Source organism: Ranitomeya imitator, chromosome 2, assembly GCF_032444005.1.
Source record: "Ranitomeya imitator isolate aRanImi1 chromosome 2, aRanImi1.pri, whole genome shotgun sequence".
Classification (NCBI taxonomy): Eukaryota; Metazoa; Chordata; class Amphibia; order Anura; family Dendrobatidae; genus Ranitomeya; species Ranitomeya imitator.
The window spans coordinates 780,571,015-780,596,262 of NC_091283.1; the positions used below are offsets into that span (position 1 = coordinate 780,571,015).

General features: G+C 38.2%; 1 protein-coding gene across 1 annotated transcript in view; it reads right to left on the reverse strand.

The window, feature by feature from the left end:
- PCDH15 (protocadherin related 15) overlaps positions 1-25,248 on the reverse strand; it is a 2,320,333-nt gene that overhangs the window by 1,664,104 nt on the left and 630,981 nt on the right. Inside the window, exons 5-6 of the mRNA XM_069753541.1 lie at positions 10,828-10,988; positions 5,729-5,884 (exon numbers count right to left, since the gene is read on the reverse strand). Coding sequence (XP_069609642.1) covers positions 5,729-5,884; positions 10,828-10,988 — 317 coding nt within the window. The remainder of the gene's footprint in view (positions 1-5,728; positions 5,885-10,827; positions 10,989-25,248) is intronic.

Consider the following 25,248-nt stretch of genomic DNA (forward strand, 5'->3'; position numbering starts at 1 on the left):
CTAGTTGGGGTTGAGTTCGCTGACTACTTGCTCGCGCTTTAGGTGCGGTACCGCGGTCCTGTGACTCAACAGGATTGCTTCTTTCACGCTGGGTGAGTTTAACCCACGCGTGTATACTTTAGTGTACCGCCATATAGTCTGCAAATTGCTAGCAGCAGGTTTTCACCTGCACGGTAGACCCCGGACTGCGAACGCATCTATATCATCTGTCTTGGTGCGTTCCGCCAGTCCTAACACCGGCTACCTGATCGCTCCTGCTCATCACATGTCCGCCGCCACAGCTGCATGTGTCATGGCTGTTTCACTGTCACTACACATGTATGGAGCACCTGTTTGTTGGGCTCTCCATGCATGTGCTGTGACTGTAACACAGCTGCGACATCGGACAGATGATCAGCAGGAGCGATCCAGGTAACCGGATTTCCTCTGCAGCTTATTCGGTAAGCGCTATAGCTTGCCGGATAAGGAGGGACCCGATCAAATTCGATCATCTCTAGCCATGGACATGTTTTCGTCATCTCTAAATTACATCGAGTTTTATATTCAGCATTACACTACCTGATAGGAGTCAGGACACCTTGGTCAGATGGAGTCCTTACTCAACAATTATGTATGGCTTGCATGTACTATATGCATGCATGTATTTTTTTGCCATAAATGTCTGAAATGAGAATTTACCATGAGAATGGTTTCATGCACAACTTATCAGAAAAATATCACATTTTGTACTGTGTTTTTTACCTAGATTTTTATCTGAATAAAAAAAACAACCCAAAATGAAATACTTAGAGATCATGTATTCAATTATTCCTTTCTATTAGAGATGATCAAAAAAGAATTGCAGTACCATGGCTCTTGGACCACCTCAACAGTCTGTTACCACTGGACCAGAGAACTGTGCAACCTACTATCAGTGGCATCCCCTGCACCTATTCTGATTAGTAAGTCCCGCAACATGTTCTTCTGTGACTTATGCAATACATCACAGCAACCAACACATTAGAAAAGGTAGCACAGAGGATTCTGCAGAGAACAAGAGGTTCATAATTCTCCAGTCGGGTAGCCACAGAGTACCGATTGGCTCATCCAAGTTTCTGCAAATCTTTTGCTGAACTCTACTATCTATATGTCATTTGTATTTTTTTTATTTCTGTATTCTTCATAGAGATGACTAAATGATTTATTTGTATTTGAAGCATCACAGGTCAGTTCCATTCACTATATTGATTTTTTGTTTTACAGAACCCAACGGCATCATCATTAATTAAATATATTTTCTACTATGAAACTTAACAACAGACATATCAATGAAAAACAAAAAAATATCAATTATTATAATTGATTTGTGTGATAATATTTTTTTATTTCGAATAATGCACTTGAGAAAAAATAAGGTTGTCTTGTCTGTTTAATAGATTGCAACAGCCATTTTGAAAGATGTTACATACGGATGTTATATTATTTGGAAATGAAACAACAGACAAATTTCATAATAAGTGATTACAATAAAAGAACAAATTAACTATGCTCCATGCATCCTTTCCTCTTAAATAATCTTTAATTATTTCAGAAATTCATTAGTGTGAAAACCATTCAATGTAAAAAAAAATATGATTTTCTCCCCTGATACTTCCCATAGAAAATAATATTTGTTTAATCACAAATGTGAGTCGTTCAACTGGAAGATAATCGAGAGAAAAATAATATGAGATGTCTGGGATTTTTGGTACACTTCCATATTAAATACAGATGTATTTGTCTTTTTAAATGATTGACTTTTTGTATACAAAGCAAATTCTTTCATCTCAAGGCTTTAAAGTAATTAAAAAAGTAAATACATATCAAACATGGCATATACATGTCCTAGGGTAGTTTTCAACTTTCTTCAATTAATGCAAATTTAATTGTGATTTTAAAGGTATACATTGCCATTCATAGGCGCATATACCATTAGCATATCCTGATAGAGTATTCCAAAATCATTGTAAAAGAGACTTCCGGCACACGCATAGATCGTGACTCAGATAGTCGAGGAGCAGTGATGTCACTGAGAAGAGGAGCAGAATGGTATTGGACACTGGAAAAGGTGGTGATAGGTGAGTATATTAACATGAACACACTACACTACATATTCACAGATTTCTAAAAAAAAAATATCTTAATAGAAGTACTTTTTTAATGGTATTTCTATATTGATTCCATCGAGAAACCATGTTGTGTTTAGTTAAGGGTATGTACACACAAAGCCTTTTAAACGTGGAAGAACCCACCAAGTTTGTTGAGCAAAAGTTGCTTAAGGGAACTAAGGAATTTTTTTCCTGAATCTTTTGTGTCATGTTTCGGTCGTTTTCTCAATGCTTTTCCAATGGTTTTGCTTGTCTCAACGGTCTTTTGAAAGGTTTTCCCATAGTTTTTGTGGCATACTTTTTCTACTGTTTTCCGGTTGTTATTTTTTTTATACTCCATTTAATATTAATGAAACAGCAATTGTTTTTTTAAGCAAAAACAAAGGCAAAATACTCCAAAAGATGTACTGGTGTCTTCTGGGTGTCTTCTTAGCTTTCCGATTGACTGGTATTGTAAAGTATAGAGTGTTGTCAGAGCGAAAAACACCAAAGAATGGACATGTCACTTTTTTAGGCACTTGGTGCTTTTGTAAACCCAAAGCCATTCAAAAACATTCAAAAGCATATGCACCCAAAGCCATTAAAAAACATTCAAAAGCATGTGCACCCAATTCATTTTTTAAAAGAAAGGCATATGTTCATTCTTTTGAGTATTTTCTGATTTTACTGGTTTTTGAGGCTGTTTCCAAAAGCGAAACCTGCTTGAAAAAAAAAACAGTGTGCATATAGTACAAGTGTTCAATAGCATCTTTGCTTAAACATCGAAAAAATTAAATACTGTAATAAATTAATGGTAGTGAACTAAAATGTCATAATAGTTATAATAAATAGAATAATTATAACAATTAGGGCTTTTATGATTCTCTGGGAAAAAATAAAAACTATAAATAGGAATGTGACCACTGCTGAAAATCATCAAACATACAGTACACTGTGTAATGAAGGATAATTTAGAAAAAAGATCCATATTAGAATATATTGGTTTATGACGACAAAAGACCTTGGTCGTGGTAGAATTAAAAATACATTCATTTAAATTGTAGAAACTTTGAATTTTATATCAAATAAAAGCTAAAAAGCAGAGCAAACTAAAAGTTAAAAGTGGAAAGTGTGATGTTCTTACGCCATTGGTGAACTTCTATGACTAAATAAATCCTGCAAAGAGCTACGGGGTATTCATTGAAGGAACTTTAGAACATTGAATGTCTTGCTGTAATTGTTAAGCTACGAATAATGGATTTAATACTTACACCTTCCTATGCCAAAACATTATGCTATGTCCTTGTGCAGAATACATTTCTAAATGCTTCTAAGAATTCAATCTATATAATACTTTAAAAGCTAGTATAGGCTTTATGTAATGTGGAAATAGCTATTCAGAACAATCAAATCAGAATCCACTTTGGGGGAAAAAAAGTCTTGATGACTTTGACCAAGGCTACACGTTATATGTGAAATCTGTGATGTCCGTGAAATACAAAAGGTTGTCTGTACTGCTGTACTGTATACACATTATGTGACTTGAGTAGAGATGAGCTAATCAATTCATGAAGGATCAAATTTGAGTGGAATTTCCTTAACCCTTTAAAAACCAGGCCAAACTTTTCAAATCTGACATGTGTCACTATATGTGGCAATAACTCTGGAATGCTTCAACATATTCAAGTGATTTTGAGACTGTTTATTTTGTTGTAAATTCTACTTTATGGTTTTGTTACATTTAGTCAAATACATTTTGCGTTTATCTATGAAAATATCAGATATTTGACAAAAAATAAAAAAGTGACAATTTTCTATATCATCAAAAATGCAACAAAAGATAATTAATAACATGTTAGGTGTCAAGTTCCCACCTCTGCACAAGGGGAATCTCGATCCATCTCCGCTGAAGTCTCCAATTCTTCTCCAGCTACAATGGAGCCTGCTCAGCAGAGACATTGGTCCCAGCGTCTGGCTCAAGCTGAAACTGTGCAAATGGTTACTGCTGCCCTTCCAGGCTCTGCCTTTGTAGCTAGCACTGATCAGCAGAAGGCAGGTCTTTCTGGGACTAAGTCCTGCTTTTTCCATACTGAGCATGCCCACGGGACGACCTCCCATTGCAGGTCGGGGGTCACATGCTCAGGTCCTGTTGTGGCTCCTATTGGACCATCTGGAAGGTCCCATAGCACTGCTGCTATAAAATGTTCGCATGACCGCTCAGCCATGCGCTAGTGTATACTTGAAAACGTGTGTGTGTAGATGTGTGACTGTCACTCTTTAATCATCCCCCTTCCTAGTGTCCTAGTGTTGTTGACTGCTCGTGAATGGTGGATGCTTGCTATCTAGCGCCCGACAGTGCTACCTGCACCAAACACATGATACAGCGTCTGATAGCAGTGATCGCCAGTGTGGTGCCTTGCGCTAATAGAGTGCTTTCCTGACCCAAGTCTGGGTGGTTAGCGGCATCCGCCAGAGCGGCACTGCACGCACTCTTGTGCTTTTAATTATTGTTTCTCTCAAAAAGCCTGGCTCTAAGTTTAGCAAAAACCAAAACTATTCAATCAAGTTACTAGCGGGTTGTGGTGATATCAACTTGCCATTAGTATAATGTAGGGGGAAAACTTTTCAAGATGGGTGGTGACCATGATGGCCATTTTGAAGTCAGCCATTTTGTATCCAACTTTATTTTTTCCAATGGGAAGAAGGTCATGTGACACATCAAACTTATTGGGAATTTCACAAGAAAAACAATGGTGTGCTTGGTTTTAACATAACTTGGTTCTTTCATGAGTTTTTTTCAAGTTTATGACCACTTATAAAATGTGTTTGAAGTTATGCCCATTGTGTTGGATTGTCAATGCAACCCCCTTCCCCCACTCTTGACACACTGATAGCAACACCGCAGAAGAAATGCTATCACAGGCTTCCAGTATCCATTGTTTCAGATGCTGCACATCTCATATCTTCACAGCATAGACAATTGCCTTCAGATGACCCCAAAGATAAAAGTCTAAGGGAGTCAGATCGGGAGACCTTGGTGGCTATTCAACTGACCCAGGACAACCAATCCACTTTCCAGGTAACTGTTCATTTAGGAATGCTTGGACCTGACACCCATAATGTGGTGGTGCATAATGTTGAACCCAAACAGTTATACAGACTTCAGCGAGAAGTCCGTGTTCAGAGTCTGTGCATGGACACTAGGTGTCCGTTATGGACCCCAAACGTTTGGGTTTGCCCATCACTATCTATTATGTAGCACATGTGCAGAAGCATGGAGGAAATAGTCTGTCTTGTAGAATCATTTTCTGATATGATTTATTTAAGTCTCTTATATTTTAGTTTATGTATATAGGACTCAGGATTACTGGTAGTGAAAATTCTGTTTTCAGAGATAAATTGTACTGACCTAAAGTGAACCCAACCTATCCAGTAATTGAGCACCCAGTAAATTTCCAAATAGAGATCATCAACTATGGCAGACAGTGTGTAAACTCCATATAATCAGTAGATAAACCTATAATTTTGGATATACTGCTTTATAATCTATAAAAATTGTAAGTTAAGAAAGCAAAAATTGTAATGGACACATTCAGTAATTGCATTATTATGTTAATTCTTACCTCATTGACTGTGGTGGAGTAACTGCTCTGCATAAATTGTGGTGAATTATCATTCCGGTCCCTTACGACTACTCGTACAACATGGGTAATGATGCTCCCAACTTTTAAATTTGTACACTGAATTTTGACACCAAAGGTATTGATGGACATTGGAGGCTATAAAGGAGAATAATATAAAGTGGATTACTTAAAAAACTATTAAAGTCTGAGTTTTTGTCTCAATATTTGTACCGTAGCCAAATCTCATATACAAATTGTAAAACTGAGAGCAGCTGTACAATGGAAAATTTGATTCGGAAGTAAAAAATAGCCTTTTGTTGAAGCAATGCGACAACATCTCGGTAATGACCTCTGATGGGTCATGCCAAGATTTGTGCACAGCTCAACAGAGAAAAAAAAATCTCCGTATGCTCCTTTTTATGAAGTATATCTCTTTTAAATAGTGTGACCATTAGAGATGAGTGAACCAAAACTTAAATGTTCGTGGTTCGTATCGGGCAGTCAGTGTCCAGTGCTAAACGCTGAACACGGATTTCTCCCAGAAGTATATTGCGGAGCGAGAGATTTTTTTTCCCACCAAAGTTCAGGTCCCAATTGTTTTCAGTGGGGTTCAGGTTCTTGTTCAAGTTCAAGTACAGTTCTGGTACCCGAACCGAAATTTGTAACAAAGTTCAGGTTGGATACCAGAACCCGAACTTCCACTCATCCCTAATGACTATTATGTTACAACAGCTTGAGAAAAAAAAAGAATGACTTGAAGAAAAACTTGTAATTTTAGCAGTGAATATATGAATAATATAAGCAGTTTTATGAAATCATATGATAGTGTGTTGTCTGAAAAACAAATGCTAAATTATGATATCATTTTATTTTCTTCACATTTGAAACCATTTTCTAAGTTTAGTAACTGCAACTCCCGTCAAACATCCATGAATCAAATAATTGTGAATTAAAGAGTTTCAGTGTTGTCACAAAGACTTATTGTAAATCTGTCAGTGGGCCTTCTACAAAGAAAATTAGTGACAGATTTGGGAATACGTATGCCAAGCTCAGGGCCGACTCTTCAAATCAAAAGTGGAATGTCATAAATGAAAAGGCCTTTTTTTTCTAGTAACTAATAGAAAATAGTGATGTTCAGCTAAAAAAGATATAGCTACACTTTCATATTGATTCTGAACAAACACACTTAAAACTTCAATGCTTTTGGTTTTTCCAATGAGGACAGGGGATTATCCCTTGATCAAAAACATAGACCAGTAAAGATAGACTACAAAGTATATAATGGCTATACAGTGTTGAGGATTGGTTGTATGTTCGATTATTTGGAACACTTCAATTATAGAGAACAAGTGTCAAACTACTGCTGAATTCGACAGTTAAAAGGGTTATCCCACAAATATAGTATATTTTAATCAAAAGACCTTGGAATAAAATGAAGTTCCACAAATGGATGTGTTAACTAAAAAAAGTTCTGGTGCTGAGATAATCTATAACTGTGCTGGTTTCTACTGTTATTTGCTGGCTCTTCAATGCAGAGTTGCTAGAGTTCATTGTCAGCATACACAATAGCTCACAGACAAGAGAGGTATGACATCTGTGTCAGTGCTTGCCCTCCCTTCTATCACCAGGTGACACCACGTTCTCATTGCAGGTTCAAGTTTTGTGTTCTCTGAAACTTGCAGACCAATCCAAGCTATGAGACATAAAGTTAATTACTTTGTGGTTTGGGTGGGGCTGCAAGCTATTTAAGATCTTGATATCCTTCTGTCATTTGCCAGTAATAATCTGACTTGCTATTCTTCCAGTGGAAAGCCTTGACTTTGGACGTTGGCTTGCTTTCTGACTATTTTCATTCTTTACAATTTTGTCCCTACACTTCCTGATTCTTACCCTGCTACGTGACTATTCTCTTGCTTTTGGTTTGATTCTTCAAATAACAGCTGTTCCGTGGAACCAATCCAGTGGACTCCGTTTTAAATCCAGATTCCTGTACAAGGACTAAAGGGTGAAAGCCGAGGTTCTTCTGAAATCTGCCAGAGTGGCTTAAAGGGACTCTGTCACCTGAATTTGGAGGGAACAATCTTCAGCCATAGGGGTGGGGTTTTCGGGTGTTTGATTCACCCTTTCCTTACCCGCTGGCTGCATGCTGGCTGCAATATTGGATTGAAGTTCATTCTCTGTCTTCCAAAGTACACGCCTGCGCAAGGCAAGATTGCCATTGGCTGGGGAGGAAATAGCAATTGCACATGCTGGCCTTTTAAGAGGGCTAAGGACATGGCTGGAAGCCAGGCTGGAAACTGTGCTGGACGCATGCAAAAAAGAACCGACTGGAGCGTGGGAGAGTGAAGTGACACGCTGGAGACCCTGCCTGTCAGAGCAGGGATCTGGTGTGGTGCTAACAGTCTACAGCTGACACAGCTGGGGATCTTCTTTTTTCTTTCCTATTTTATACACAATCACAATCTGCGGCTTGCGTCACTTTTTGACAGGTCTCTGATAGGACTGCTGGACTGAGGATTGGTCAGTGGACTTGGGGAAGAATGGAATAGGTGAGTGGTGAGCTATTTTTTTATATAATTTTCTTTTCCTCTTTAATTTAGCAAAATAGCAGCTAACAGGTCATCATTTTGCGCAGTTTGTAAAGAGTGATTTGCAAAAAAATCTATGTTTTGGAGAATACAGATACTGTATTTGTAAAATTTGAAGAGTATTCAGTTTGACTTGAATAATATGGCTAATCTCTAATTGCACTCAAGCTCATTATGTCACCTGTACCTTGAATCTCTTCCTGGATCACTTTTTAGCATTTGCTTTCCAGGCTAACTCAAATTTTGGTCCTCCTCCCTCTGTCAACCCTTTATATTTCTTCCTGGCAAGGCATTAGCAGGGTGCCTGTTGAACCATTTTAAGTATTTTTTAAGTATTCAAAAACTAAATTAAAATACAATAATTTAAATATCCTATTCAGTAGATATGGTTGTAAAAGTCCTAACATTTTAAAATATTATGATATTTTCTCGAATGGTCAACATCATAAAAATGATAATACACAAATTCACATTTTTCAGTTACCACGCCACCCCCCAAAAATGGAATGAAATATTACTAATAAAAGATGACCACAAAAAAAGAACAAACCTTAGTATAGAGGTCTTAATTTTGGGTCTCAGGATATGGCAATGCATACCAAATATGTATTTTTAAATGTAGATGAACATTCACGTTTTTTTTTATTCTGCAGGACAGTGTAATTACAGCAATACCAATTTTATTTTTATTTTTTTATGTCACCGCAAATTTAACACTGTAACAGAACATGACCCCTTTTTCTTTTAAACCCTGCAAAAAATATCTTTAACTTAATTCATTTTTTTAATAATATAACAAAATGTATGAAGCACAGGAATACACAAGTGAAAAAGATGAATAAACATAATATACTCCATTATGTCAATTATGAAAAATGTTACCAATCTTTTCTGACTGAGCACAATTTCTTAAATTGTGATTTTAAAATATTTATACAACTTATTATTTAATACATCCAAAAATGTTGCTTAAAGGGAATCTGTCAGTAGGATCAACCCTAATAAGTCATCTACATGGACATGTAGGTCATAGGAAGCTGAACAAAACTTGATATCTGCGATCCGATGTCTTATTCCAGAGAAATCCACGTTTTCTTAAATGTCAATGAGCTTTTCTGGACTAGGGTCGGACACTGATCTGCATTAGAATCTGCCTCCAGAGCTTATTATAAATGAAAAGGGGGAGTTACTGGTGTGAGACAAGTAACTAACACAGAACAATAAACATGAACTTTGTCTCCTTACAAACCCATTTGCTGAAGCTCTCACAGCTCTGCCTGTACAGTCTGCCTGTAAGATGGAAGCTGAAGCTGAGAGGAACCTGCAGATGTGTCAGTTATAATCACACAGCTCTGCAGTGAGATCAACAGAGTAGAGAGCGGCCATTAAGGTACCGTCACACTAAGCGATGCTGCAGCGATACCGACAACGATCCGGATCGCTGCAGCTTTGCTGTTTGGTCGCTGGAGAGCTGTCACACAGACAGCTCTCCAGCGACCAACTATGCCGGTAACCAGGGTAAACATCGGGTTACTAAGCGCAGGGCCGCACTTAGTAACCCGATGTTTACCCTGGTTACCAGCGTAAAAGTAAAAAAAAAAAACACTACATACTTACCTTCCGCTGTCTGTCCCTCGGCGCTTTGCTTCTCTGCCCTGTGTAAGCACAGCGGCCGGAAAGCACAGCGGTGACATCACCGCTCTGCTTTCCGGCCGCTGTGCTTACACAGGCCAGAGAAGCAGAGCACCGAGGGACAGACAGCTGAAGGTAAGTATGTAGTGTTTTTTTTTTTACTTTTACGCTGGTAACCAGGGTAAACATCGGGTTACTAAGCGCGGCCCTGCGCTTAGTAACCCGATGTTTACCCTGGTTACCAGTGAAGACATCGCTGAATCGGCGTCACACATGCCAATTCAGCGATGTCTGCGGGAGTCCAGTGACGAAATAAAGTTCTGGACTTTCTGCAGTGACCAACGACATCACAGCAGGATCCTGACCGCTGCTGCGTGTCACACTGAACGATATCGCTAGCCAGGACGCTGCAACGTCACGGATCGCTAGCGATATCGTTCACTGTGACGGTACCTTTACACATCACACTGGCAATGTCTCTTTTCATGTACAATAAGCCCTGGAGGCAGATTCTTAGGGAGATCAGTGTCTGGCCCACAGATCTTAACAGCTCATTTACATATGAGAAAAACTTGAATTTCTCTGAGATAAGATATCACAAACATCAATGTGTCATTTTATTCAGCTTCCTATGAGCTATATGCACATATAGAAGGTTTAGGAAGCTTGATCATACTAACAGATTTCATTTAAGCATGGAAGGAATTCACATACAGGAGACTTATGGCATGTGGTGCAATAATGATTTTTTTAAATCAATATAAATAAATCAGTAGTATTGGTTTAGTTCTAGAGATGATGCATGTGCTACATTAATAGTTTTCTCTCACACCCCATTAGGTTCAGTGAGGTTATCTAAAGGGTGATCAATAAACTTACATCTCTGTCCAAGACTCTCCCAGTGCTGTTGAGATATAGGATCTGTTTAACAGGATCTAATATCACCCAGTAATCCACATTTTCTATTAAGGTAAGTTCAATGGTAGGAGAAGGTCCTCCAGCTGTCCCTTTGATTTGCATATTGTCCACAATTATAGTACCTAAAAAAACAAATAGACAAAAGCCATGTTATATGGTACACCCACAATCATGGAAGCATATCATATAGTACATAAATGTAAGGATACAGCAACATAATGAAGTATATATATGTATATATATACAGTACATAGCCATGTTATATAGTAAATACACATGTAACCAAGTGATATAGAACATAAGCATACAGCTACATCATGCAGTACATACACATTCAGCTATGCTGTATAGTACATACATACTCACATATACCCATACAGCCATCATCGCAACTCCTTCCCAAATTGCGATGTAAATGTATCATACTTCAGAAGTTGGGTAAGGGTGTATGGAATAGGCCAGGAGTCAGTTTAAAGGGAATACAAATTATAATAATAATCTTTATTTTTATACAGCGCTAACAAATTCCGCAGCACTTTATAGTTTGCACACTTTATCATCGCTGTCCCCGATGGGGCTCACAATCTTAGTTTCCTATCAGCATGTCTTTGGAATGTGGGAAGAAACCGGAGAACCCAGAGGAAACCCACCCAAGCACAGGGAGAACATACAAAGTTTTTGCACATTGGAGTCCTTGGTGGAATTGGACCCAGGACAACAGCGCTGCAAGGATGCAGTGCTAACCACTGAGCCACTGTGCTGTCCAGTATCTGTCAGTATCAGATATCAAGGTATCACTGTATTCAACTTTCTATGACCTGCATGTCCAAGTGCGATCCAACAAAACATCGGATCGCACTCAGTCCAATATTAGTCTAGGGAGTGTCTGAGGAAAAAAAATTGCTGCATGCATAAGTTTGTACCAATATTCAGATCACACTTGGCCATGCAAGACATCTGAGTCAATCAGATTTCCACATAGTAACATAGTAACATAGTAACATAGTTAGTAAGGCCGAAAAAAGACATTTGTCCATCCAGTTCAGCCTATATTCCATCATAATAAATACCCAGATCTACGTCCTTCTACAGAACCTAATAATTGTATGATACAATATTGTTCTGCTCCAGGAAGACATCCAGGCCTCTCTTGAACCCCTCGACTGAGTTCGCCATCACCACCTCCTCAGGCAAGCAATTCCAGATTCTCACTGCCCTAACAGTAAAGAATCCTCTTCTATGTTGGTGGAAAAACCTTCTCTCCTCCAGACGCAAAGAATGCCCCCTTGTGCCCGTCACCTTCCTTGGTATAAACAGATCCTCAGCGAGATATTTGTATTGTCCCCTTATATACTTATACATGGTTATTAGATCGCCCCTCAGTCGTCTTTTTTCTAGACTAAATAATCCTAATTTCGCTAATCTATCTGGGTATTGTAGTTCTCCCATCCCCTTTATTAATTTTGTTGCCCTCCTTTGTACTCTCTCTAGTTCCATTATATCCTTCCTGAGCACCGGTGCCCAAAACTGGACACAGTACTCCATGTGCGGTCTAACTAGGGATTTGTACAGAGGCAGTATAATGCTCTCATCATGTATATCCAGACCTCTTTTAATGCACCCCGTGATCCTGTTTGCCTTGGCAGCTGCTGCCTGGCACTGGCTGCTCCAGGTAAGTTTATCATTAACTAGGATCCCCAAGTCCTTCTCCCTGTCAGATTTACCCAGTGGTTTCCCGTTCAGTGTGTAATGGTGATATTGATTCCCTCTTCCCATGTGTATAACCTTACATTTATCATTGTTAAACCTCATCTGCCACCTTTCAGCCCAAGTTTCCAACTTATCCAGATCCATCTGTAGCAGAATACTATCTTCTCTTGTATTAACTGCTTTACATAGTTTTGTATCATCTGCAAATATCGATATTTTACTGTGTAAACCTTCTACCAGATCATTAATGAATATGTTGAAGAGAACAGGTCCCAATACTGACCCCTGCGGTACCCCACTGGTCACAGCGACCCAGTTAGAGACTATACCATTTATAACCACCCTCTGCTTTCTATCACTAAGCCAGTTACTAACCCATTTACACACATTTTCCCCCAGACCAAGCATTCTCATTTTGTGTACCAACCTCTTGTGCGGCACGGTATCAAACGCTTTGGAAAAATCGAGATATACCACGTCCAATGACTCACCGTGGTCCAGTCTATAGCTTACCTCTTCATAAAAACTGATTAGATTGGTTTGACAGGAGCGATTTCTCATAAACCCATGCTGATATGGAGTTAAACAGTTATTCTCATTGAGATAATCCAGAATAACATCCCTCAGAAACCCTTCAAATATTTTACCAACAATAGAGGTTAGACTTACTGGCCTATAATTTCCAGGTTCACTTTTAGAGCCCTTTTTGAATATTGGCACCACATTTGCTATGCGCCAGTCCTGCGGAACAGACCCTGTCGCTATAGAGTCACTAAAAATAAGAAATAATGGTTTATCTATTACATTACTTAGTTCTCTTAGTACTCGTGGGTGTATGCCATCCGGACCCGGAGATTTATCTATTTTAATCTTATTTAGCCGGTTTCGCACCTCTTCTTGGGTTAGATTGGTGACCCTTAATATAGGGTTTTCATTGTTTCTTGGGATTTCACCTAGCATTTCATTTTCCACCGTGAATACCGTGGAGAAGAAGGTGTTTAATATGTTAGCTTTTTCCTCGTCATCTACAACCATTCTTTCCTCACTGTAGTGAAACAATGGAGAAGATGGAGCCAAGCCTTAGCACTATTAGATACAGGAAATGAAAGTTTTTCTGCTCGCTATGGAGTCACAACAAACCAGTAGTGGAATAAAAATGTAGGTTTATGGTCTATGCATTTCAGAGTCCACTGACTCCTTCTTCAGGATGACCATACGTAACATAACATAACATGTTCCATTCTCGTTATCTAATTCTGACACATTCCCAGGAAGCAGCAGCATCTGGATTTTGAGCCTTTTAGATGTTGTGTCACACACAACCCTACTTGGTGAGCAGTTCAGTCACTTCTTTACCATTTATATTGGATGAGACCCTATTGACCTCTTCAGTGTCTGACTGGGGTGCTAAGGGCAAACCAGTAACATTGACTTTAGGGGCCCACTTTTCACCTGCATACAAATATTACAAGACCCTTGTTCACAAATTTACCTATATCTCTATATAATAATAAACTGGGTAGTTTGGTAAATGAATGAATGATTTGCTGCTTTTTATGTACAGAGCGAATCAATTGAATTATGCCAAATAATGCCCATATAGTGGTGTTGGAGACTCAGATCTGCACTGGGGCCCACTGGGGGATTCACCTGTTACCCTGTGGGCCAGTCCGAGCCTGGACCTCTTGCAATTCTTCATCACCTTAGCACTAGGGCTACACAGAGACTTTGACCCTGACAGCCATATAGCCACCGAAGCTTGCTTGATGCCGCTGCTGTATTGCTGTGCATTAGAAGTGAATGGGCTCATATTATGACAAATTCATTGCGGCAACCATGACAAGCAAGTCGCAAATAATTCAATTGAGTCTAATTTTTTTGTTACTTTCTTGTAGCAATTGCAGTAGTGTAGGTTTCACATTGTGACACCTTTTACTTCCATAGCACCACTATATCGAAGCAGTGCTGAGCAAACTTCAGTTGTGCTATAGGTGTTGTGACTAGTGATGAGCGAATATACTCGTTACTCGAGATTTCTCGGGCATGCTTGGCGGTCCTCTGAGTATTTTGTAGTTCTCAGAGATTTAGTTTTTAATGCCGCAGCTGAATGATTTACATCTGTTAGCAGCATAAGTACATGTGGGGATTCCCTAGCAACCAGGCAACCCCCACATGTACTTATGCTGGCTAACAGATGTAAATCATTCAGCTGCAGCATTAAAAACTAAATCTCCGAGCACTAAAATATACTCGGAGGACCGCCGAGCGTGCTCAAGAAATCTCAAGTAACTAGTATATTCGCTCATCACTAGTTGTGACCTAAATTACCATGTTTTGGCCTAAATCACCCCTCATCTTCCATTTTTTCAATTTAAAAGAAAATCGAATATAAAAAGAATATATTTGGTATTGTCACATCTGTAAAAGTTCTATGAATAAAAATATAAAAAAATTGAACTATAAATACAATAGAGAAAAAGAAATGAAACATTACAATTATAATTTTTCAGTTACCGCATCTCAGAAAATAAATACGCAAAAAATGATGTATTTTTTACAAAGTTCAGAATGTTTTTTAACCACTAAAATATGTTATTCAAAAACTATACAAGTTGGGTATCACCATAATAATAGTGATCTGAAGTATCATGTTACAGGTCATTTTAACTTTACAATAAATTCCACAAAAACAAAACACAAAAAACTATGGAATAATTCATTTATTTTTCACCCTTTCATCTCACTTGAAATTATTTTTCTGCTTTTCAGTACATTACATGGAAAAATGAATGTTACCATGCTGTTATTTAGTCTATGATTTACAAGTACACCCAGATATTTCTCCGACAGCTCTATTTTAACTCACCGCTAAGACTAATGATGCATGCAGATTTTTTGTTCTCTGATGCATTATGTTTATTCTCACCAGAAGCAGACACAGACAGAAAAAAGGCCGCCGTATAAGGGTCAATATATGGACCTCATCATAATGCACAATTCCTCCTGCTTCGGAGGTGGGAGTGGGCCTCCTTATCTCTTGGGTCCATGTGCAGCTTCAAAGGTTGTAGCAATGAAATATTCACCCGTTATATTCACTAGAGATGAGAACATTTATTAACGTGGGTTTGAAATATACTAAAGTTTTACAAAAAAATTGCAATCCCTATGATGCAGATTTTTTGTAATTCACTTCCTTGTGGATTCAGCAACATAGCAGAGGACTGGCTGCCATTTTGCTAAACAGTAAAGGGCTGTAAAAAGGTTAAAAATAGAAAAAGTAACTATACTCACTGTACCGCTCACTTCTCCAGCCCCTTTGTTCCACATTATTCCCTGTTCAGTTTTCGTTGCATCATTTTAATGACAACTCAAGCACTGAAATCCCTGGATTTTTCATGCTACGCAAGAACTTCCAGCTCTAATGAGACCCAGGTCAGTTTTGTACATGTACGTGTAAGGTCTGGGTCACATCAAGACCTTGTCACTTTACGCATACATGCGCAAAACCATCCCAGGCCTCGTCAGAGCCAGTCTTCAGCACAATGACAGCGACATTTAACTGATTAACACCCACAGGCAGAAAATCGCATAATAATTAGGTCTGATATACTAATATAGTCATGCTCTGCACCGCACTAGTGTCAAACTACTCCAAAGTAAAAGTTTCTCTTAATTAAATAGATCATATCTTATCAACTAAGAAACTCAATCAGTCACAGTCACTATTGCAACTACAATAAAATAATTGTTTTATCAGCAGGAGACTAAAACTGTCAGACTAGTTGCCACTAAATAGCTTATTGTCAATATACATTGTACACTGAAAGCTGCTAATCAAGGGTGTGGGCGTACAGACACACAATGCAAAGATTGCCTCAATTTCTCACTTTTATATCTGGTTTCAGGTGTGAGTTTTATATTGCTCATACCTGTTACTTGCTACAGGTGAGTTTGTACGAGCATCACATGTTCAAAATAAAGTTGTTTACCTACAATTTTGGGAAGGCAACAACAATTTTGTCTTGCCCATTTTGGGGGTTTTGTGTGAAATGTCCACTTTTCCTTTTTTTCTCAGTTTTGTTTGTGTTGTTCCAGTACACTGAAAGGAAATAAACATGTGCATAATAGCCCTCTGCGTCTGTACTTTTACGTATTCTGGCTGATAACCGGTTCATGCAGCATTACATGAACACCCGATTTCTACATTATGACTGGTCCGAACAACGAAAGCAATTGTTATCATCCACCTTTCATGTCCCGTCTCCCCTATTTCCTCATAGATTGTAAACTTGCAAGCAGGACCATTATTCCTTTTAGTATATGTTGATCTATGTTACAGAGCAAGGGTCTTCAGCGAGTGGATTGAGCGTACAATAAAATTTGTTTTTATTTCATTAAAATACTTTTTAATAATGTGTGAGTGTTTTTTTAACCATTTAATGCAAATGGATTAATAATGGCTATGTGTCAGAATTGACGCCTCTCCATTATTAATTTGGCTTAATGTCACCTTACAATAGCAAGGTGGCATTAACCCTTCATTACCCCATATCCCACCGCTACACGGGAATGGGAAGAGAGTGGCCAAGTGCCAGAATAGGCGCATCTTACAGATGTGCCTTTTCTGGGGTGGCTGGGGGCAGGTGTTTTTAGCCAGGGGGGGGCCAAAAACTGTGGACCCTCTCCAGGCTATTAATATTTGCCCTCAGTCACTGGCTTTACTACTCTGGTGGAGAAAATTGCGTGGGAGCCCACGCCAATTTTTTCCGCGCTTTAACCCTTAAATTTAAGAGCTAGAGCGCCGAAATTTTGCATATACACATTACTAACATTAGTAGTGTGGAATATGCAAAAAAAAGGGGGATATGACATGGTTTACTGTATGTAAACCATGTCTCATATCATGTCGGGTTTTGGCAGGAGAAATGAAAAGCCGGTAATTGAATTACCGGCTTTTCTGCTATATCGCCCTGAAGGAAATGTAAAAAAAAAAAAAAAAAAAAAAAATCATAGACTTACATTAGGTTTCGAGTTTCGGCCGATCCCCGACCCCGACTTTTCAATAGGATCGGACAATTTCACTCGACCCGACTTTTGAGAAAGTCGGGTTTCATGAAACCCGACTCGACCCTGAAAAACTAAAAGTAGCTCAACCCTAGTGGCGACCCCTCAGCTCAATTCATTTGAGTTGTTTTCATGTGCCCCCTTGCATGCAGACGAGCTGCTTTTCCTGATTCTCTCAGTGTTCAGTGAAATACTACTGCCCCTGCTTTACTGAGAGAAGCAGGAAGAAAAGCTACTATGAAAATCGGAAATGACTGATCATGTGATGAGTCTGACTACTGGAACCAAGAAGCAGTCGAGTCCTGACAGTGAGTATATTGCACACTGTCAGGATTGGGTATGCTACAGTGCCTAAGGTTATATTTACAAGGGTTGTTCAGGTTTGTAATGAAAAGCTGCAGTCACTAGGTTTCAGAATTCTCACAATGCAAGCAACACTCACTGTCAAGCTCCTCGGGTATCGGCTTAAAGAGTGGAGGGTCATGTGAGTGCAAGTATACGATCTGCATACTTACAGACACATTCCAAATAGACATATTGAGTGAGGCCATGCATGTCAAGTTGGCATGCAACTGTATGTAAGCAAATCACATACTTGTGATTTCGTGACTTCTTGCTCTCACCGCCAACATCAGAGGATCCTGTCAGTATGCAATGCATTCTCTGTTTCACAGATAGGCCTCATCCATGTGCAGTCTGTGTGCTGTCTGTTTTTAACACTGTAATGACAGGAAAAGCACTGCAGCTTCTTTTTTAAATATGAGAAAAACATTGATAAAACTTATGACTGATCACTGGATAAAAAGCAAAGATGAAAATCAATTTTTTTGCACATCAGAAAAATGACTCATGTCTGAATGTGACCAAGGGCTAACTTCACACGGGTGCATGAAAAATTATCTGCTTTTCATCCAAAGATAGGAACATTTTTTCATCCATATTGTCATCTGTATAACATCTGCATGAAAAATTATCTGTTTTTCATCCAAAGATAGGAACATTTTTTCTATCCTTATTGTCATCTGTATGACATCTGTATATCTTGTTTTTATATATCAAAAAATAGAAAATATGCAAGGCCAAATACCGCTTCCTATATTAATAACTGCATTGGACCTTTTAAAAAACTGTTCCATGTGAATCCATTTTCTTTGTGCATCTGTGAGAGAGGCCAGGGCCGTAGTCGTTGCTGATTTTCGCCCTGGTCTCTCGCCACATGCACACAATGTCCCCTTTGCAGCATACCTTTTTTTCCGCTTTCTGACCTGTCAGTGTCTTCTCTGATCTGCTGAGAAGTTCTTCCTGACGGCGTCAAATAAAAAGCGTCAGAGATCAGTTACAACTTAACATAAACGGTTTTACTTGGTTCCATTCTCAGTACGTCCTGCTCAGTTACATCAACATCATAGGGAACATCACAGAACACACAGGGACACACCGACTCGTCCGGCACCGCAGCATTCCTTCTGGTCAGCTTAACTATCTTCAGGATTCCCCTGTCTGTTTGAATCTCAGACATAAGGGCATCAGCCCACGTAGTTAGCTGCCACATATTGAAGCTGCCCTGCATTCCTTCTCTGCTGTGACCTTTGGCCCATAGGCCCTGGATGACTGGGCTCCTTACTTAAATGCTGTTTGGCCCAGGCTCTAAGGCCCTCTGACCTGTCTGGGCTTCCTGGCCCTACTGACTAAAATCAGGAAATCCTTCTGGCTTACCCCAGTTGGCCCCTCTTATGTAAAATAGCTCCTATTACTCTGCCTTATCCTGTAGTATTTTCTAATTGGGAATCACATACACCTCCAAACTTTCTCAAAATATGGTCTCCTTGAGTAAGGTTAGCTACTGACCTTCCATCGGATGATTCCCCTACCACATCAAATCTACCCTAATAACTTCCTCTCCAGACTGAGCTGAACTTCTTTCTATCCATCGGCCACCAGATGATATAACACTTTACATTTTGTTATCCCATTTTTCAAGACTCATACAGACTTTGGTCCTACATTAGCCACTTTCTTTCACGTTGAGTCCAGATTCTCAAATATTTGTTTCTAAGTTACTGTTCTCTTTGTTTTGTCTTATATTATGTTTTTTGACCCGTTAACTATCTCAATTACTGCTATACCTATTCACCGTTTACTACTACTTAATAAAATAAAGCGTTATTAAAAAAAAGTGGATTAATAAAATATTGGAAGGCTCTGGTGTGCTATAAAGTAGTTTTCTGACCTTATTTCTAAACCTCACTGTGAATTATAACACGAAACCCCTTCTTGAAGTCAGAATGAACCATTTTTTGATTTATGTTTGCTTGATCAGGTGGTAACTTCTTGACAAAACCACATAAAGGTCAATGCCAATGAAGTATCTTATAAAAGCTGTAATTTTTATGAATGGATTGTATATGTTCAGTTTTATTAAAGAGATGAATATATTTATTGTATTAGAAAATGTTATCAGTATGACCACTTTCACCGTAGCTCAAAGCTAACAACAATAATAGCAATAATTCACCTTTCTAAAATGCCATCTAGTGTGTTACAGTTCCAACGCTAGATAACATTATCTACTGGTACAGCTTTAAACAACTTCTTTGAAATACTTCTTAAGAAGCCTGTGCTTTCTTCTATCTGTGAGTTCTTATTTCCTTTAATCTCAAGGGATGACCCTGTGCTTTGCGTACGGGATAAAGTAATTTGAGTTGCAGAAATCAGAAAGGGAACAGTTTTGGAATATTGGAAATGCTGAACGATTAGGAATGGTCTTAAATAAAGAACCCTGCGCTTCCAGTAAATTGTAGCTGCATATTTACTATGGAAATATGTGCAGTCTTTTAAATTGCCTGAACGTCTGATGCCTAATGTGCAAATGATCGCTGCATAGAACACATATTCTAATGAGGAGCAGACAATTCCCCGTAGGTTTAATACTACATGTAGGCTTGTTATTCAAAACATTATGCTAAAGTCTAGCCCGCCAGCCATAAATAATACATTAGTTCTAGTATGAATTATAGAAACTTACATAATGCAAATTTTCTTCTGAAAACACCGTCAGTAGCAGGTATGCATCAAATAGCAACCCTGATGCATACCAAAAGCATTCCAAACAGAATGCAGTACACCGCTTAAATCATAAAGGTAACAGCAAAACAGTACAGCAAGCCAAAATAATAAAAAAATGACTGAATTAGATCAAAAATTCAGGAAAATAACTTGTTGAGATGCTGCCATTCTGTTTCAAGTTGTTAAAATTTTTATGTACTTCTTAGAAATATTTCACCTGTATGCAATCTACAGTATATGCTGCCGCTTTGTGATCTTTGTAGTGTAATATTATATTCTTATATATCCAATGAGGCAAATATTCTAGGATAGAATAGCTTCGGAATACAACATCCAAGGATGATACTATTTAGTACCCATTGGAAATCCAACAACAAGAACATCTGTATAGCTTTTCATATCACCTGAGTAACATGGGTGGACAGTAAAATCTTCCCAGAATACTACAATTTTTAGGAAGTCTATCAATCTAATAAAATAAGCATTTACTTTCTAAAAGTTGGAATCTTTTTATTGGCCACTGTACAGATATTCTACATAGAAAAACCTCACACTCCGGAATAATCGTTTACCATAGAGCTTTACTTCCTATGGTATTAAATATTACTTTTCATGGTACTGTGCTTTTTGCTATTTTTTCTCAACCTAAAATCCTCTGTAGAGGGAAGTATTGCTAAAATATTGTCAGTAGAGATTAGTGAATTGATATCTTAGAACCTTGATCCAACGACCAACTCAGAAGTCTGAGGCCTTTGGTCTGGAGCACTGCAAATCACCTACTGCCTGCTGACATTGCATCTCTTCAGATTTGTGCATGAAAATGAAGGTATCCAGCTCAGGAAATAAAATCAAAAGTCTTTATTTGGACAAATTTTAAAAGTAAGCTGCTTGAGAAACCAGTGTATACTGGAGGAAGGAATGTCTTGAATAACTGGGCACGTTTTGAACACGTATAGTGTTCTTAGTCCTCAGTTTCAAGTCAAACTGAGGACTAAGAACACAATACGTGTTCGAAACGCATCCAGTTATTCAAGACATTCCTTCCTCCAGTATGCACTGGTTTGTCAAGCTGCTTACTTTTTAAATTTGTCCAAATAAAGACTTTTGATTTTATTTCCTGAGCTGGATACCTTCATTTTCATGCACAAGTACCTGGCGTCAAGCAGGGATGTTTCCGTGCTCGGATCAAATTTCTCATGGGCTGTGAGAATACCATCACAAGGGTGAACTGAATCATTTTCTTTTTTCTATCTCTTCAGATTGTCAGGCTTATCACTGCACAGCAATGACATAAGGAGTGTACACAAGCAGAAGAGTGAGCTTATCAAAATAAAATTTAAATACAATTTTTTATAAAAATATGTATTCTCCAGAATTGGCATGAATTTTTAAAAATGGTGGCTAGAAGCTAAAGAACTTTCAGTCCTCGACGTCTCTTTTTTTTAATCCTTATCCCACCACGGGCATTCTCTTCCACTTTCATTACTCCAAGCCATGTTTTCTGGCTGGACAAGGTCTCTAATGTCACTGTGTGCTGTACCGTCATCACAAACATTGTGAAGTCTCGATGTTATTACTCACATTGCTCAAGTGATAGTCACAGATCTGTAGGAGAGATCAGCACAACACAGGGTCTTATCCGAGGAGTATGGCAGGTGATAAAATAAAAATTACACTCACCTTTTATGAGTACATATAACACATGTAATATAGCATATCAGCTGCAGCAGATCAAAGGGTCCAAATGATATACAGGAAAGAAAGGAGAGGTTTGTGGATGCTTTTTGCTCTTGCTGATCAATGTGAGACATATATACCAGATTACAAAAGATGTCTTCATCAGGAAAGACCACACGTATAAAAATATACGTGTGGTCTTTCCTGATGAAGAAGACTTTTTGCACTTGGAAATGCGTAGAATAAACCACTATCCATTTGACAATCTGGAATATACATCTCATCATTGATCAGCAAGTGCAGAAATCATTAACAAACCTCTCCTTTCTTTCCTGGATTGCCCAAATGATGGAACAGCAACACGGTTATGTCAGTAAAAGACTAGGTCAAGTTGGAAATCAAGGCCTGGAATAAAGATGGCTGAAGAGAATGCAGGAAATGGGAAAGAAGAAAAGAAGTGCTGTCAAGGAATAGGCTGCGGGGACTGCTGGGCTATGTTTATTATGCTATACAGCAAAAATCATTTTGCGATAATCACATAAATATCAATTCTCGTTATTTACTTTGTTCAAAGCAAGTGGAGTGAAAATGTTAATTAAAATGTAACCTTTATTATTTAATAATTAAAATAAATGAATGCCAGTTAATGTAAAAAGATGTTTCCTGCAACCATTGTGATTAAGTCTCTGAGGTTGAGATCCTTCTTGCAATTGCCCCCAAAGACACCCAACAAACAAAAATTAACATTTATACAATTGAGCCTACATGGGTCCCCCAAGTAAGTAGGGAACTAAATAGAGGTACTAATTATTAACAATTATGCATTTAGAGTATTATAAACGTTATGGGGAATGCAATATTTCAGTTGTCATCAGAGACAGTGATAACCTATTGTAGTCAGGTAAAATCTCAATGATAAATAAATACCCCTTTTAGTTCATACATAATGCACATACAATCAACTAAATATGAGAAAACGGAGTTGGGAGTAGTCAAGCACTTCTTATCGTAAACTCTTCTCAGTATTTAGTAATAGTTCAACATCAAATGAAGATGCAATATAGCACATATGAAATCAAAATGATCTCACCCTTTTAGAAGATCAACAATCAGTGAAATGTGGAACATCATAATTCCTCATTTCTGTTTGTCTCAAATATCTCTCTGGCTCTATGGACTCATTAACAAAAACCCTTACAAGGGCTTTCCACAGCTGACCCTTTGGCAAATAAGGCCATAATGATTTCCCCTGAAGCCTCTCATTGTGAGGATTCATCAGGGAAATTGCTTCAGACTAACGTAGTCCACAGCGTACTCAGACCCATAACATTAGCCCAAGTTACTCCATCCATTCATCCGGGGATAGATCACAAAGCATAATTAGAAGGATTCAATTTACAGGGAATAACTTAGCTGCAAATTGAATTTCCATGTAAAATCCACGTGATTTGTCAAACTCGAATCTTGGCAGATTTTCTCATCTCCAGCGCCATTTATTCTAGCCCATAGGAGGCACTATACTAGTTTCCTGTCTGGTAGCCATTGCCTACTGACATGGCTGTTGGACAAGGTTCTTGAGTCATCTATATTCCCCACCCAATAACAAAGAAGATGGGACTATTGAATGCTGGGTACCCTTTTGATTCAAGGGACCAATCCATGGCATGCTTTTATTAAGGTATGAAAAAAGTTCACAACATGAAGAAAAGATTTGTCAAATCAATTTACACTGAGAATTCAAAATTGTTGTAAAGACTAATCAATTCTGCCTGTTATTGTAAGATAGAGGATGGCCAAGCCCATCCTCATTGTTATTACAGATGATCTCCACTGTATGCTGTGGTCAGATGTTGGCTGTGAATCAATAGGTAAACATAAATTGCACTGCAATCCATGCAATTTTTTATGACCTCTTTATACTTTGGGTCCCAGATATGTAATTTTTTAATACACATATTCCATAGGTTTATGTTTGGGGAAAAAAAAAACATTAGAAAAAGGAAGCATCCATGTACTAAAATTGCCACAATTTTTTTTTTATCAAAAATGCATTTTTGCTACATGCGAGAATGAATCCACAAAAATTATAAAGGAAGTCCATAGACACAAAGATGCATGCAGGAGGCAAAGGTTCACTTTAAAGTGCAAAATAAAAGTTTCGGCAAATGAACAAGGTTAAAATAGAAGTGAATATAATAATAAACGTTCTTGAATCTGCATGGTTGGACTGAAATGCGTTTACTGATTTAATGGCTTGCCTGGCAGGGTTCTATTGTCGTAGCACTGTAGTGGTGTAGTTGTATGAGTCTACCAATAGAGCTTTTAAGAAGGCAAGCATATTAGACAAGGCGTACATTCATGAGGAAATGATTTATGTGATCGTACACTGTGTGAACAGTTCAATGATCATTGACAAGAATTAATACCATTGTTCTCTGTCAACTTTAGAAACCATTAGAGAGATCATGTTGAGGAACAAATAGACACATCTCGTAGAAAAAAAAGCACAGAGTTTAGAGCCAAGAATCCTTTCAAATGTTCTGTGGAGTCAGTAACTCAGCCGTTGTACTTTTCGAAACGCAGAAACAGCAGAAATATTATGAAGCATCACTCCCATTTACCCATTACGCACAGTATCTATCTTAGAAATATTACGTGCGGTGGAAAAATACTTTCAAAGCTACGGCTCTCTTTTAAGCATTGATATAATCTTATATGAAAAATAAACACAATAAAGAACACAGTAGTATAACAAAATGTACAAGCAATAGAGAAATAAAACAGAACAAAATAAACAAAACAAGTCGACACAATAAGTAAATGGTGCAAATATTGCATGGTGTATCTAATACATAAAGTTTAAGG